Source organism: Lepisma saccharinum, unplaced genomic scaffold, assembly GCF_977018435.1.
Source record: "Lepisma saccharinum unplaced genomic scaffold, izLepSacc3.1 HAP1_SCAFFOLD_102, whole genome shotgun sequence".
Lineage (NCBI taxonomy): Eukaryota > Metazoa > Arthropoda > Insecta > Zygentoma > Lepismatidae > Lepisma > Lepisma saccharinum.
In genome coordinates, this window is record NW_028142930.1 from 203,952 (window position 1) to 221,889 (window position 17,938).

At 35.6% G+C, this 17,938-nt stretch overlaps 1 protein-coding gene across 4 annotated transcripts in view; it reads left to right on the plus strand.

Moving 5' to 3' along the window:
• LOC145982320 (next to BRCA1 gene 1 protein-like) overlaps positions 1-14,459 on the plus strand; it is a 47,309-nt gene extending 32,850 nt beyond the window's left edge. Inside the window, exons 9-13 of one of the 4 annotated variants that reach the window (XM_083115880.1) lie at positions 2,334-2,418; positions 4,211-4,597; positions 5,598-6,214; positions 7,731-7,935; positions 13,529-14,459. In XM_083115880.1, coding sequence (XP_082972006.1) covers positions 2,334-2,418; positions 4,211-4,597; positions 5,598-6,214; positions 7,731-7,935; positions 13,529-13,542 — 1,308 coding nt within the window. In that variant the 3' untranslated portion in view covers positions 13,543-14,459. Of the gene's footprint in view, positions 1-2,333; positions 2,419-4,210; positions 4,598-5,597; positions 6,215-7,730; positions 10,393-13,528 lie in introns of those variants that run through there. The other 3 variants (XM_083115883.1, XM_083115882.1, XM_083115881.1) reach the window with 3 other exon arrangements.
• The last annotated feature ends 3,479 nt before the right edge of the window (positions 14,460-17,938 follow it).

Consider the following 17,938-nt stretch of genomic DNA (forward strand, 5'->3'; position numbering starts at 1 on the left):
TTTGATAGTTAGCCCCCTCTCCCCGCCACATATATGCCGAATTTGCTTAAATTTTATATAGTCTGCATCTCTGGTTCATTCCGCGTACAACGGTATATCACTCATCTCTCTAGGGCAATTTGCCTCCGATCTACACTCATTTAATTGAAACTCTGCATTTTGCTTAAAATCAGCTTGGGCATCAAGGGGGTTACATGTAAAAATGGCCTTGGGCACCAAAAGGTTAATCCTCATCTTCGCAAGTAGCCAAAAGTGGAAGAAAATGAACTAAAATAAATTGTAACGTGAGGCAGTCTCCACATTACAAGAATATATAAACTCAATATATATTTTTTTGGTATACTTTTATATGTTAATAGTTGATTACATAGTAGTGTGGAACACACCTCGTATATAAACTATACATCCTGGTGTAGGTTATAAGTTTCAAGAGTTTGTTCTTTCTGCCAGCAAGCTAAGAGCTGGAAGTTGTTTATTGGTAGCAACAATGCAGGAAAAGCTACTGTTATTGTGAAGTGCCAGACAGCCACGATCTTACAATCTCACAATCGATATCTGCTGTGTTCCTTGGCGGACAGTAATTAGTCTAATATCATAATAGTCCGTGATTTTATAGCTGAAAAAAGGTCTCTTTAGAATTTAGCTACGTGGACGCAAAATAAAGTTATAACACAAAACCTGTATAATTTTTTTACTTAACATTTTTTACGTTGTATTTTTTTATCTTTCTTTGTTAGCATATCGCGTGGCCATTGCAGGGAGAAATGGAAGCTGAAGGAAGACATACTCCCTGGTCAAATTAAATACAGTGTATAATGTTTTAAATTCCATTGTATGATTAATAATCACAAAAGTGTGAAATTAATAATTTATACGTGTTACTAATTATGTAAAGATAAAAGTTTGTAAATCCATCACGGCACCGAGGAATCAGATATAAGCAGTGAAGCTCGGTGGCTCATGGCCATTGTACTCGGAACTCTGATGAACGCGGAACTCGTATAACCGTCTTTTCTTTAAACGCCTGGACTTCTGCCTTTGTATCCAATTCCATATTAGAACTTAGTTCATTCGGGCTCACCTTAGGATATTTACTTAGCTTTTGTGGTCAGAAGGCGTGTATTCTCTCAGTTCTATGCTTCTGGTCGGGAGATATAATTGAGAGAGTTGTGATTGTCCTGAGATATTCCGGAATTTAGAGGTTAGTCTATAGACTGTTGGTAGACAACGTTCATAACCCTCGTCAGGGTACACCTTGTCTTATTCCGTGGTCATGGAAGAATCTTCCATTCTCTGGTCAGAGGCTGAAGAAAGAAAAGGAAGTTGGATACTTAACTGGACATCGACGGAACTGGATGGGAAGAAGGATTGTTGACTGCTTGTAGGATCTTTGTCAAGAACTACAAGTAGATTGAGAACCTTTAACCTAGAATTACGACGGACCTTCCAATGACAACTGAGTAGCCGGATACCCAATCCCTGGGATGAGGAGTTTCAAGCCCCAAAGAATTACTGAGTGTGAAGCCGAGGTTCAGTAGATCCATCAACCAGGTAACGCTCCAGGGGCAGACCTTGCAATATCAAACAATCAATCCTGAAGAAGCCATATGAATTGGCATAAGTCAGAGTAACTAAAAAAAAAGAAAGTATATGTCTAAACTAGAATTTAGGGATGTAGTGAAATGATGGCATGTTGTGTAAGGTATGCCTTATACAAAGGAAACTTGTGTACAATAGGAACCATAACCTGTATCTGCTCCCTGGGTATGCCACGGTCTATTCAACATAAATAGTACTGAATCATAAGAACCTTATTTCACACCATAATTCAGAGGATATGCTGATTAGATAGACAATTGCACTTGCGTTACAATTCTTTAAAGTATTGTGTTGGAAATTTTCCAATATTATGAAAGCAATTTCCAAAATCTGATTCTCTTCCTCCACACACCCACCTACAGCACTTCCAGTGTAGTATTGTATCAGTCTTATGTATTATAACCTGATTTGTTTGTAAGTTTTTTTATTTTTACAGATTATAATACAACTTTAGGCTCAGTGAAATATTCCTGATTTGTTGTCTGCAGACATTGAGAACCAAGACCAAGATACAATTTTGAAGGCTATATGTTTAATAATTTGGGGGGAGGGTGCGAAAGAGTACACAATGAATGTGCAGGTGTTAATTGTCATGTAGGCCACAGGCATGTATGTGAATTTTCTAATCATCTTGATAGCATAAATTTGAAATATATACTATTTAGAATATGTTGATGTTATCAGTGTGTAGAAATTATGTGCTAATTTATACAATGATCTTTTTTTTTCTTCAGGCATTAAAAGGGAACTCTCCACCTGTTGCTTTTGACGTAGCAACTAAACAGTTAGAAGACGATTTCCAAAAGATATATCTGCAAGGTAATTTTCTTTGTCAAATATGAAAAAAAAAATTATTTGCAAAAATATAAACTTGAAATTTATAGTGTGCATGAGCAATTTACTATACAGCTTTTCTTGCAATTTTTAGATTGTTATATTGTTTGAATGTTTATATTTACACATGTATATGAATTATCTCCATTGGTCTGTTTGACTTAGAATCACACGGATAAAATTCTTAAAAATGTTGGAGGTTGGAGAAAAATGCGCTAGTGCTACTGTCTAATGTCAACTGAAGATAATAGCAGTTGTGGGTTTGTAAATAGAAATAGGTGGTTGCAAAAATGCATTTAGATTGTGATTCAAATACTTTCAGAATAGTTCTTCAAATGTTGTATTGTTATTTATCATGCAAGCCTTATCTTGGGTATTTTGGGGGAAAGACATATTTTTGCGTGTACAAGCTTAGTATACGTAACTTCTTACTATTTTCTGTCTTAATACTGATTTCATCGTTGAGAGTCTAAAACCATATAAAGAAATGTGGAGCATTTGGAGATTCTTTTCTACACCGTCTGTTGCACAAATGTTCCAAAATGTTCCTTGATTTTTCATTTCCCCGCATTCTAAGTTTTTTTCTGCTGGGCCCCCTGAAAAACATTAAATCGAGGTTCCACTGTATTTGCAACTGAAAGGATCGAAGTTTTGCTGAACTAAATACAATGGAACCTAAATTTTTTCAAGAGACCAGCCAGCAGAGTAGTTAGTACAGCACACTACGATGCCAGAGGTCCAGGGTTTTGAATCCGATCTTAGGCATGGGTGATCTTGAGCGTCTCCATCAATTTCATCACATCATCACTCATCCTCATCTTTGCCAAAAGTGGCAGAAAAGCGAAGTAAAATGAACCCAATCAATAGAGGCACATATTTTTGGTAAATAAAAAAGCAACATACTGGTACAAAAACAGTCAATTTCTGGTTCAAAAGTGGTAAATAAAATAAAATTTTGCTGTTATAGCAGTGAAAAAGCAGTATCAAAATTACATTTTGGTTTTAAAAATTTGAATATAATTTTAAATTTGATTTAAAAACTGCACTTACTACACAAAATAAACATATCCCTTCTAATAACACATTTATGTCGTTACCAGAATATTAAGTTTATTCCTGCATAAAGGGATCCTATCCATTTTTGCTTCTCAAATATTTACAGCAGAATTAATCAATTTTCCATGAATTACATAACTCGCAGGATAATTCTGACTTCAGAAAGTGTCGCGTCGGTAAATGAACTCCAAATTTCATTTTTAAGAGTCTATTTCGCAGTTTGCAGTTCATTTCGCATTATTTCGTGACAAAACAGGGTAGGAAAATGCACCTCACATCTTTCAAAAAACATGAAAAATTAACATTAGAATGTGTTATATCACATTTTGTGTTTTCGTCAAAAACGAAATATGCATGCCTGTACCAATCAATCAAGGGACCAAGCTGAAGGAACATAAAATACAGGAAAGTGTAAAATCGAGATTTTTTTTTCTTTGTTGGGACTATCAAGATTGAATATTAGGGATGGGCCGATAAGACATTTTGGCTGATATATCGGGATCGGTAAAATAATTGGTAATTCTACCAATAAACCGATTCACCTATATCGGCCGATACCGATAGAGTACTGATTAATCTCTCCCATCCCTATGTATATATACATATGGGGGAAAATGTATAATTTGGGATTCCACTGTATGTTGTTGCAAGTCTGTGTTAATTCATCTTCAGCTCTTGCAATGTAGCGAGAGAAATAAGTATACATTTAACTTTCCTTCAGCAGAAGCTGTTAATTCTGGACTGAACAGTTTTGAAATGAAGGAAATTGACACAAAGAGGCCAACAGAACTGAATATTAAATGTCAGGAAGTGGAGTGCACGCAGAATGTTTCGCCAGCACCTGCAGAATCAGCAGGAGCCAAAGTCTGTGACGTCGTTGACTGCGGGAAGGATGTTCCAGCTGCAAAAGAGAGAAATGATGTTCCTGAAACCATTGGATGTTTGAAGCAGAGAACAGAATCTTTGAGGGCCGAGTACGAGAGCGACTCTGACAACCTGAGTGTGCTCTCAGGAAGTGTTCTGAGTTTATCATCAGATGCAGAGGATAATTTTGTGGTGGTTCCTATGCCACCCTGTTTCCTTTGTGATGTCCCATTAGGATCACCAGGTAAAAACATAAATAAATAAAATAAATTGAGAAAAAGTACTGAAAACTTTAACTTTACATGGTCTGCTTGTTAATTTTTTTTGTTTGACTACCATGTATGTGTATTCCAAGTTTCATTGATTTATTTTATATATTGCTTACATTTATTTTTCTTGATGCTTGTTGAAGATATTACAAGACAAAAATGTTTAAGTAAGAAATTTAAAACTTCCATTCATGTTATGAAAATTTAGACACTGTAAGATATTAATATGCACATGAAACAGACTTACATATCCACGTACCTGTTTAACAGGTACATGGATACTTAAGCATGTTTTGTGTGTATATTAATTTAAATTTCCAGTAAATAATTTTAATAATGTGTGGAACAGGTGTATACATTTTTCAGTTTCTTGTAAAGTTAGGTATTCAAAATGAAGACATAATGTTAATAAACCATTAGTTACATTGATTTGGCTATGTTTGAAGCTAAGTACTACAAAGATAAAATTTTGCGTAATGAATTGGAATTCAAGTGCTATTTAATTATGATACAGGTTATTCTCATTAGCGGTTTCTTAGAAATCTTTAATCAATAAAGTGGCACTTGTCCATACAAAATTTTTGGGTGCTTAAAAGGCAAATTGTTACTCAAGAACTCACAAAACTTCATGATTTTACTTTTCTTTGTTTTTTGTGTGATGGGGAGGGAGTGACAAAAAGGAAATTAGTAACTTTTGCATAGTATGGCAACCACTGTAATTTTATGTTTATTATCATGCAGGGTTCTCACTGACCTGAAAAAATGGAGGGAAAAGAACATGTGATAAAGAGAGAATTTGGTAAAACATTCAGAAGCCTGGAAAAGTATACAGGAGGTTATAATGTGAAGACATATTTCACTTTTCATTCCGAACTTGTTTCTTTTTTTGGAATGTACAGTATTCTGTGCAAAAATCTTCTTCTTTTTTTTAAATTTAGTTTACAAAAATGAGTTTCATAATTTACTCTTTAACAGGTTCTGTGCCAGAAGTCATAAAGGACTGTGCAGAAAGTAAGAAATCGTCAATTTTGAGAGAGAGATCCTCCATCGAAATGAAATCAAGTCCCATAACAGCAGAAGTAGTAAGTGATGCTAGTTTGGAACTCTGCAGTGATACAAATTACGAAGAGGCATTAGAAGATTTGAGACCACTGGCTGAGGAGTTGAAGTTGCCACCGCAAAGCACCCCACGAACAGTCGAAACATTGGCTAAGTTGGCATCCGATGAGTTTTCAAAGAAATGCATTTTTGCAGTTGATATGTCTGGTCGATGCGTCTCGCTTGATCAGGCACAGCATCAAAACAACAGTCAGATGCAAGAGACCGTATCGGAGTCTATTGAAGAATTGTCTACGCCTTCTCACACCCCATCATTTGGCGAAACGATTGCCACTGGAACAGCACATGTAGAAGTAGGAGAGGAAGAACAGGGAAAGGTTGCTGATGAACCTGCTAGCGATAAGAATGCCAGGCATGGTGATTTGCCTTCACAGTTAGTCCCTGCAGTCCACATTCTACCTGAAGCTTTGGTGACAGGAGCTATAAATGTAGCGAAAGCTGTTCTCAATAATCTTCGAGCCATACCAGCAACTGTAAGTCAGAGGTTTATTTTCAATTTATATTGTAATTAATAATAACATAACATCCCGGGGCGTAACAGCCCTTGAGGATCAGTCCCTACCTATGGAAAGCAAGCTGGTGGGAATTCATCCAACCTGTTACGAGTGATGTATGTCGTAGCTCCCCAATCTTCTCATGATGGTGGGTGGCCACGGGTCCCATACACAGGCAAAAATCTTAGGAAAGGTTGTTACGCTTCCCCCAGGAGACTCGAATCTGCTTGCAACCTGTAACCGTAAAGCTTTCACCTTAGATCGCACGGCCACAGTGCGAGACCTTCATATTATAATTAGTATTATCAAATTGTAAAGGATTGGGTTCAGAACTAGACTTCAATGTTGCCAAAATTTTGATTCAATAGCAAGTCAGATTAGTGTATGCAAAACACCATTAATCAGCTATATATTTCTTCTGTTTTTAGAATGACACAGCAAAGTTTGCGGACTGCATTTAAGAGTGGCAGATGGGCATTAAAACATCAAACAGGAGGATAACTGAAATTTGAGCTGTCTGAAATTGCATTTTTTGTCCATTAGTCATGGTTTGGATGTACACTAGATTAGCAGAATCCTGATACTGCTGCCAAGTCTGTTCATGCAGACGGCGACGTTCTCCTCCACCTTCTGCCAGTTAGGGACCAGAATGTTTTTCGTTGTTCCCTTCTGGAGACATGGCAGGAAGAGTGGTGTGTGGCAATAGGGAACAAGCTTCACACTATCAATCCCACCATTGGTGCATGGTTTTCCTCGTGCTGTCCCTCCTGTCGAGAAGAGTTAATCTTAACTCGACTTCGAATCAGACAGCCATCTCACATATCGTCGTTTGCTGCAAGGGCTGGATCTTCCGCTGTACAGTGCCTGTAATGTTTTAAGTGTCCGTCACATCCTTCTTGAATGCGCCTATTTTAATTTCCTCAGACTTAGTTTTAGCCTTACCAATGATTTATTATCCACGTTGGGAAACGATGACAGTGTTGTAACTAGTGTTTGTAGCTTGTTTAGAACTGTCTTTTTACACTGTTTCTGAAGAAATTTTTAGACTAGCCTTCCTTTTTAATGTATTGTGTATGTCCTGTGCAGATCGTTTTACAAAGTTGCACTTTTAACCTTTTTACCTTTTTTTTAACTTTAAGGTAAGTGTTTTAGATAATGTGATTTTTTCTTCTATACTTAGAAGGGTACAACATGGCCATACATGCTGAATGACCCAAAAATCCCAACTCAATCAATCATTCCTCAAACAAAAATTTCAGGTCCAGAATTATTGTTTCTTATACACAAATTGAGAAAAGTAAAGTTAATTTGAAATAGTATGATAGGGGCTGAAGTGACAGGTGTTCTGCTCAAATTGTGGTTGATTTTTGGATACGTATGTGTCAATGTGAGCCTTGAGATGCAAGGAAGTCAAAGTTGACATCATTTTTACTGTATATTGTTGTATGTACATTATGAAGAGAAGTTTAAAATAATGCAATACTTTTATTTTTAGGAAACTCCTGAAAGCCCACAAAATCAATCCGTGACCCAACCACCATCCTCAGAAGCAACAGATTTATTGTCGCCAATGGAAATGCTTGTGGAAATGGGATTTGCAAATAGAGAGAAGAATGCCGAGCTGCTGAGGAAGTATGACAATGACATATCGAAAGTGGTGACTGAGCTGTTAGTCATTACTGATTCTGATTGGCACACAAGTAGGCATTAATGGCTGAATGGTTTATTGGCGTGCTGTTGCTTTCGCATTTTGCATGTATGTAGTAATAGTACATTGAAATGAAGAAAATCCCGCTTATTTTTTATGAGTTTATGTACTATCAAAGTCTCCAACAATTAATATCAAAGTTTGTTAGTTTTGCTTCCTTGGTTGTAACAGTTTTTTTCTTCATTTAAGCAGTTTTGCTTTATTATTGTGATTGAAGATTTTAGTTATTGTTGTCCAAAGTGGTGTATTTTATTGTATAGTTTTTATCTGTTGAAAATTATTCGTAATATATATATTAGTTCAAATTGTATACTTGTAACTAAAATAAGAATAATTTTTAACCTCATTTTCAAGCACATGGAAAGTAAATAACCTTCTCTGAAATTCTGTACAATTTTGTGCTCTAGTAATGTTTTGGTGATAAGCACTTTTTATACTCAGTTTGTAATAGGCATATTTTTATTTTTTGGACTTGTAACAGTCACTGACAATAAAACTTACACATATAAACTTGGGTTTTGTTGTAGCAGTAGCTTTGATACTTCTTTTATTACTATTTAATTACAAGTTCCCTTTTTTTTCCCAATTCACTCTATTCTTAATAACCACTCGCAGTCGTACCATTCGAATAATAAATTTTAAGTAGAAATAACTCATTACAAATTATTGCAAAAGGTGAATTAGTTTGCGTGTACCTCATCTGATATAGAGATGAATGGTTGTTTTTTGATGATCATATCTTAAATCTATTTGCATTACACTATTTTGGCACATGAAGAAAATTATTAAAATTGAAATAGCTGTTAGAAACTTATGCCAGGTTGAGGTAAAAATATAATAGATGTTATATTAACTAGCATTAGAAATTTACATTTTTGTCAGTTATGTACTCACACACATGACATTAGTTTTTTTTTGTTCTGTTTTATTTGAACAACTTCTTATGCAGGTCAAGGGCATTTTGATTGTAACTCTATGCACTTAAGAAATATATTTGAACTTAGTTATTTTTAGTGCCCTAAGATTTTCCACACTGTATTCAGTTTGGAAAATAGCATAATGACCTTTACTCATTTTTTTATGTAGAAATTTTATTAACATGCGAGTCGAAACATCACAGAGAAGTCATTGCTGTGAAATCATCACTGGATATTATATTATATAAATATTATCCACATGTTTTTAAAGAAATATGGCATCCTCTGTACTGAGAGAGGGTGAGAACATGCAAGATATTGAACACCTTAGGTAGTCGTGATTCAGGCAGTTCAAGAAGATTGTAGAAAACTGTGAGTGGGTAATTAGCTTGGAGCATTTCACGGAACTTGAAGATGATGAAAATAACCCTTGTTAAAAATGAAAGTTGTAATAGTAAAGAGACCTGAACATGTTATTCAATTCTACTGTTAATTTGTGTGTCATGTCGTATTGTGTAAAAAGCACATGTCATGGTATAATACAGCTGCCTTGTTATTAAAAAAAAATTGCGTTTTCGTTGCTGAAATAAATGTCTGTGATGTGTTTACTTTCAGATTGAAAGACATTTTAGGGGAACAATACAAATGATATAGTAGGGTTAATAGTGATTGTAATCTGATAATAGTCCACTTTTTTTGTGTAATAATTATTCCTGTCTAGAATTTCTATAAATAGTTTACAATTGAAAACATTTTGACATACCACATTTTTATAATTTTTAGCCGGTCAGGGCTATTGCACCATAGTCCCCCCTGCCTCCTCGTTCCATACGCAGGTCCTTTTTTCCGTGACTAAACCTGTCAGAGCCAGTCATATGTACATTAATTAAGAAGGTGTTGAATTAATCTTTTAGTTCATTACAAAATATTTGCCATTTTATATCATATTAGTACACTATCAGTTACAGATTTCAGTAAATTTTATATGTGTACTGTAATTCATAAAAATCATCATAAGAGCCACAAAAGTATTTGCAAATTTGATTGTTCAAAATGATAAATAATGTGGCAGGGTACATCCACTTAATAAAAAAATATACAATAATTGAAAATATAAGCTAAAGGTTGAAATCAAGAGTAAGAAAAATAAACTACTGGAGATGGTAATGAATAGCCATTATTCATAGTTATACCCTTCTTCAAGTTATAATTATTGTGTAATGTTAGATATACAAAATGTGTCATTAATACTGATTTCTTTAATAAAAGTTACCTTAGCAAGGATTAACAGCAGTTCATGTGACGATAAAGGGAAGCATTGATAATGTATAAAATTTTATATATGTAAAAGAAATATTATTTTTACTTTTGAAAACATGATCTGGTGTCCGCTGAAGATATCTTAATGTATTGTAATCGAAACTTACAAAATAGATGCCAGTTTCACTTGAATTGTGAAAGTTGTACAGTTTCAGTATGTACTATATATACAGAAAATAAACAAAAAAATTGGAAAATTTTCTTTTAATGATTATTGTTGTTCATTTCCGTAAAGTGAAGAAGAAAAAAAGTGTTATTGCCTCAATTTAAAGAAACCACCCGAAGTAAAATTCTTTCATACAATTCATGTGATAATATTGGTTGTGAATTTTTACATTTCACATGGACTATCATTAATCAAACTGGTAGGATTCACATGAAGTTTCAAGTGTCATCTAACGGAAGTAGAACATTCTGGAATGAGTGGAAATAAGGTTTTGGTGTCTTGCTTATTTTGTTACGTTAGTAAAATATAGTTTTAAATGCAATGGGAACATCTCATTTCTTCAAATGCTAGTAATATATATTTTTGTATATTTTTCTAACTCATATACACCCTCATCTGCCAAATCTGTGGTAAGTTCTACCTGGGCAAAACCTCCACCCCCTTGAATCTCAGGATCAATAAGCATCGCTCCTCCACCCAAAACTCCGACCTCACAGTCGCCATTCATACTAACAGCCATAACACCAACTTCAACAACTGTTTCCGTGTTGCCATTATCCATCTTTTACTCCCCATCCCCCCCCCCCCCCCCCAGACACTTCTTCATGCAGGCGATGGGAAAGGGCCTATATATCAGGCATGCATGCCACTATACCTAGCAGACTGAACCTAGCCAACCAATAATCCTTTCCCCTCCTTTTTGAAATTACCCACCCACCATGTAGTAAACACTGGTGAAAGTACGCAACACTCGTTACCTATCAACTTTCTGGCAACACTGTACCGATGCTACCATCAGTATTCTGTGCCCCTGTACTATATGACACTGTGCTACCTCTTTTGTCTACAGTGAAAATGACATCCTGCAAAATATAAACGTCTTTCCTTTTGTGTGGTTAGTGTTTACTGTCTCCTTAATCATTTTTCTTTATGTACCCATATGGCACTTTTTCTCATCCTATTCCTGTGTTTTGTATAATTATATATATATATATATATATAAAACTTGTAAAATATATTTTACCTCTCCTCATTATTATGGTCTCCAGTTGGATTGCTATTTTTTATTATTTATTTCCATAGCAATGTCTACCACATCTGCAATCATTTTTTCATTTCTGACTATAGTTCAAACATAGAACCTTAGTGATAAGGTGAAGTTTACTTGAAAATTTCATTTTGCAACTCAAGCTGAATATGTATTTCCTTGATGCTTTTGTTCCCAATGGGACAATAGTTTATAACGGAAAGTGCTAGTCAGTAGGAAGGAAAATTGAGCTTTTAGTAAAATCTCTGATGATAATTATTGTGATACGTAGATCCACAAACCTGTTTCATCTTGCAATGATTGGTTGTGTATGATGCATCAAATTAGCAGAAAGAGCAATTTTCACTGAAGTAGTCCTGCTATAGCATTTAAAATTCACTGCAGAACTGTTAATTGCCAGTCAATTATCAGCTGCTGGATTGGAATATCTTCATTTGATATTGTCACCTAAGTATTCATATCTGGTCTCCCCGATGGCGCAGTGGTAGCGTCGTTACCTTGTAATCCGGTTGAGGCACATAGTGGTTCGAATCCCACTTTAAACTGTAGGTCCAGTCCCAATTATCCTTAATGTGCATAAAGTGGACTTAAAACACCAACTCAATCAATCAACCGAACTAAGTATTTATTAACAAAACATACATGTACACTTATGTGTGGTTTATAAGTCCTATACTAATTCCGATGTTTTGGATTCATTGTCAGATCCTTCCTGAATGGGTTAAAAGGATTAAAAATAAAAGCTGCACTTGCACCATTATCATCAGCTGTCTTGCGTGAAGGACATCTACCCCATTTTTATTTGTTCTGTGCTGCACAGTAGATAGTGTTATACATTCTTCACAAAAGACTTGGTGATAATGATAATAGCAAGTTTCATTCAGCTTCAAGGAAGATATTTACACAAATATAGAAACAAATGGATAAACCCTTGAATAAAAAAATCCTTTCTTTGACTACCACACAAGGCACTTTCATGTAGGTACATCCATACTAAGTATTACAGGCCAGGATTCTTTCATAATTAGTATATTTTATTTCGCTGATTCCACGATTGTGTTGCAATGTGGTGTAATTTCTTCTTTGTAACCAATTGGTGATGTTTGACTCATGGTGAATGGCTTCGATTTTTAACCACTATACTTTTTTTCTTTTCCTTCCTTCCCAATGTTGTTCTGTCTCCACGTTCAGGGAATTGTAATTTCTTAACACTGTCGTTGTCATGCAGAAAAAAATACTTGTAGTGATCAATCAAATATTATTATGTTTACCTATTATTATTTGCCAAAAATGATCGTGTTTCGCAGTGAGAATGTCCTTTTTTAAAGTATTCTGGTTCACTGAACAAAAAATTATAAGTTAATTCACTCAACACATTGCAGGAAGGAGGAAATACTAAATCTAGTGAATTGTATTTGAATAGGATGAAACAAAACAAAAATACCTATCTTAGAACCTTACTTTCATTATTCTCTTTACACACAAAATTCACAATCGAGCTTCTTGTGGTCTGAACACACTTACTTCATACATTTGTAACAGATTTTTAAGAACACGTACTTTATATATGTGAAAATACTACACATCCAAAAACACTCTCCGTCAATAGTTGCAGGGATCACTAATATTGTGCTCCGCTGAAATGTGATCTCTATAACAAGTCAACAAGAGATCTTTTTCAAATAAATGCTGAACGAACAGAGTTGTGGACTGACTGTTCCAGGAAGGTTCAACAGGAGCAAAGGTCAACAGTGTTGCCAAATTACAGTAGCATGTAAATATAAACGAGCAGAGTGACTACTGCGGATCAAAACAGACCGAGAGTCTGGAATGTCAGTATATGTATGAAAAAAATTGTGCCTAAAAGTCCATTCATAATGTTGTGTGTAATGCAAAATTACTAGATGTTTCTTAAATCAAATTGTGTCTGTTCGCAATGATTTGCAGCTTGCGTGATGATGCCTTTTCCTTAAAGAGATTTGATTTTTCTTTGCATGCTACTAGCTTGATTCCTTTGTAGCATGGATCAGTGCAACTTGCATGAATGTACTTTGTGTTCCAAGTACAATGTTCTTGAATTTCAAGATGTACGCATCTTATTTTGGCATGTGAGGTAATAGATTTCTCATTTCAGGGGAAACTGAATGAAGAATGAAACTTGTCGTCTGCCAGAAATGAGTAAATGATTAAGCATATGTCAAATATGAAACATTTTCTGCTGTAGAAGGTTGAGCTAACAAGAACTTTCTTTCATCACTATTTATACATTAATCAAAGTAACACTAACCACCCTTTTAGTATTTGTGTGTCTTTTGAAGTTTCATTGTGCAAAAAAAAAAAAAGATTCAAATAGATCTATAACCACTTAGATTTATGTACCTATAAAACTTAATAGGCAAATAACATCTGCTGCTTAATTTATTTTAGAAGCTTCAGCACCCACTAGAAAGTTGTATATCCTTACAATTAATTTTTGCCATCAGTTATTAGATATTTCAGTATGGTTTTCATGGATGCTGAATATTTACAAGGAGCAATGAAAAATGTTAGATGCGACTTATGCTGCTGAAATACAAATTGTGAGCCATTTCAGTGTTGTTTACATATGAGTAATCGGTACATATGGTGTGTATATAATCTATTTGTTCAACTTTATACCATGCCACATGATTATGAAATAGTTACAATGCACTAGAAGTATGATGCATCAATCTCTGCATGATGCATATATTAAGCTGAATCATTTGAACTATATTGAGGAATAATCATGGTATAAATTACAAATTGTTCAGGTGAATGAATAAAAAGTATTGTGATTTGAGGTTTCTGAAAATTTGTGTTGAAATTTTGTGTTTTTTTTTTTTTGTTCTTTTGTAATAAATATTGTTACAATGACTGTTATGGAGAGTGGGTTTAGAATGAATTTTGTATTGGTACAGTGGATGGAAGCGAGAGAGGGTGAGAATGCTTTATTGAGCGTTTAAAAACTATTTGCCTATAAGGCAGAGCACAATCCAGTTCCATAATGATAAGAGGATATAATCACTGTATTCTAAACTCAAATTTTAGTCAATAAAATTGTTTCACTGTGTAATGTGTTTATGTATATGTTATTGAGAAAAGTATTTGCATTGTTACTTCTGGAGTTCACTGGATATTCATTTTAATTGGCTCTCATGCTATCTGCAGTGGCGTGCCCAGGATGTCACTTATCGGACCAAACTCAAGCACCTTCTTGGTCAGGCTAAATACTTTCATTGTTAGGCTAAATGTAGTGTATTTATGCTAAGATATTTAAACCTAAGGTAAAACTTTGATAGCATCCCAACACCTCTCACTCGTTTATTTCGTAATTTTTAACATTCGTACTTACCTATTCTGCATTGCGAAAGATTCTTCAAGGTGCTATTTTGCTTTTTTCTCGAAAAAAAAAGTTCAATTTTTGACATAAAGAGTAATTATTAAACCATTGATGTTAGCCCCAAAATACATTGACGTTAGTCCCACAAACCATCCACAGGTAGCCCCACAAACCATTGACGTTAGTCCCAAAAATCATCCACGGGTAGCCCCAAAAACCATCCATGGGTAGCCCCAAAAACTATTGACGTTAGTCCCAAACATTCACGATTGCCCCACGAACCATCACGGGGACGAGGTATGCCTACGAGGTTAGGTTAGGCCTGTTAGGTCTCATTAGCACTTATTTCGTTCAATTTAGCATATACGGACAACATCGGTTTTTCTCAATGAAAGAAAATACCAACAAAAACTTCTAAATACTACAGAAACTCATTTCGGTAAGTAGTTTCTTGTGTAAAAATGAAGAAATCCGTTGGGACACTATCGAAGTTTTACCAAACCTAATAAGCCTAACCTAAGAACGAAAGCATTCCCCACTTACGCCAGAAGATGAAATGCAGTGCTTGACTCTGAAGTTTGGTGCGATAAATCATATCTTTTTGTAAGGTGGAGATTTTTTTCTTCTTTAAATCAGTCTTATAATATGTCTTTTCCTGCATTGATCCATTTTCCTGATTTACACTTTTTACCTTCAGAGAATAAATTTTGCTTTTTTTGTAATTAATTTTTCAGCTGCACAACACTTTGAATGTTGATAATATTCAGTCACAATTTTTAAGCATATTGTAATTTAGCCTCCCTTGTAATCAAGAGGTCTCATGTTCGATTCCCAGTGGGGCACATGAAAAGTGTTCAGGAGTCCAGCAAACTTTGCTTTTGACAACATTTAACACAAGAATTGAATTTCATTTCCTTTGGAAGCTTTCAGACCAAAGCAACATGCGATAGGCAGCAAGCAGCGCAGGGGTTTCCCTGAAGTGACGAGCGACACGAGCCCCTTGTCTATAATCAAGCATTCACCATGCATGCACTACCAAAAGACCTTCATGCACAATATTAAGAAAACGTCCCAGTCCGAGGGATGTGCAAGCAGTAAGCAACACATGCAGCTTGTTGTGTTGTTTTGGTTCAGAAGGTTTCATTTATTACTGAGGGTTCGTTTCTACGTAACACATGCCACTTTGGTCTGAAAGCTCCGTTAACCTTCATCAGACAGGAGGCTCTCCTAAGCCTCTTAGGATGTGAATGTTTTCAAGCAGTTTCATTTCAAATGTGCAGTGCTGTATGGGTACTGCCTCCACATTTTCTTCGGAAAGATTTTGTCATACTGTGACTACATTACTATACTCTGAAAAAAGCTTTCAAAACAATAAGCAATTCCCAACACATCTTTCATCCATGGCAGCTGACAAAGAACTGGTGCGTGACTACAAGTTCTACTTTCATTAAAATAATAATATATTTCCAGTATGTGCTGTGACTGAAATATTCGAAAAGAAACACTGTTACATACCACTTATTTTACACCCTAGAATTTCACATCATACTCTTGAAAGTTGTCTTAACATGAGAAAGTAGTTTTTAAAACTGATTTCGACTCACTTTTCCATGGTTGGGCGAACGTTGGGAACAATGGTTGGCCCAACATAAGACCAACTTCAATTTGTCAACCAATGTAAACCCAACCTTTCCCAGGTAAAAACTGCAGTTCGCCCAACACTTGTGGTTACTGGGAACAATACTAAACCAGACCTAACCTGTATGCATCTCATAGCAGAAATTAACATGTGAATACCTTAGGCAGGCTAGGTTTGGTGCTCTTAGCTGTATGTTGTCGCTAGCCATTCATCTTCAGTCTACTACTGATGCAGGCCCGTAGCCAGGCAGGGGCCGGGGGGGGGGGCTGAGCTCCCCCTGGAACTACCCTCAGCCCCCTTGACACTTGGTGAAACTATTTTGTGTAATTTGTTTGCAGTGAAGAGTGAAAATGTAGACAGCAGATATTATTTTGCTCACAACTTCGGTGAAGGATAAATTCAGGGAGCATGAACAGGAGCTATTACATTCGTTCATCTTATTTATAAGAACAAGTCGAAGTAGCGGCAAGTATTTAGGAGATTCTCTTCTCTAGACTTCAGAAACTTCCTTCACAGGGGAGCTTCTTTATCTGTACCTTCGTTGCCCCTGTTGCAACCTCCCATTTATACAGAAATCTGCGACTTTTATGTCATTATGCAAATTCCCTCTGCATCTGCGTCAAAGGTTAACAGCTCTCAAGTTTTGGGAACGAAGGAGAGTTTTATTGTTTCGGCGGGGGTGTGGAATGTATGCTAGGCTAGGCACTGTGATTGAATTTTGTCCATCTTTTCTTGGGTGATATAAATATCTGCATCATCAAACATGGTATGGAGTGTGTAGTAAAGGATGATTTCAGTATCAGCCAATTAACACTTCAAGCGATATTTTAAAAGATATAGAGAAAATGTAGTATGTGTGTGATATTTCTAAACTTTATGTAACTTTATGACCCCCCTCCCCCACACATAATTTACCTTCATTTAATGCTGTCAAACTTTTGAAAAATGGACTTGACCCTCCTGATAACCCATGCCCCCCCCCCCCCTGGAGATCAATTCTGGCTACGGGCCTGTACTGATGTACCAAAAAATGCATAGATTGACAGATGTAATAATCAAAATCATTCAATTATGAATCCACATTCACCACAATTTTAATGCAGGAAAGAAAAAAAAACTTTCACAATAAGTGAGAGCCAATTTTTTTTGCAATTGAAATTACCATTTTGGTTCTAGTGTTACTGCCACTATGGGAGCTGGATCTGTATGGATGAGTAACTAGTACAAGGACGTCTGCAGAATTTTTTCCAGGAGGGGAAAAGGAAGGTAATTTTTTCCAGGGGGATCGAACAAAGTATATTTTTTCCCATTATAGTGTTACCCTTTCAAAAGCATTCCTTCAGTATGAAGTTATTAATTTCCTGCAACGACCTTACAATAATTAACGTAAATTACTGTGACTGAAATTAAATTATATATGTGAAAAATATAATTTTAGGTTGACATTAATCTTGAAGGGGGCATGGGCCCTCAGGAGTGAGGACGACCATGGAAGAGTGGAGCACAAGTATTACCCAGCAAATTGTCCATCACCATGTTTATTC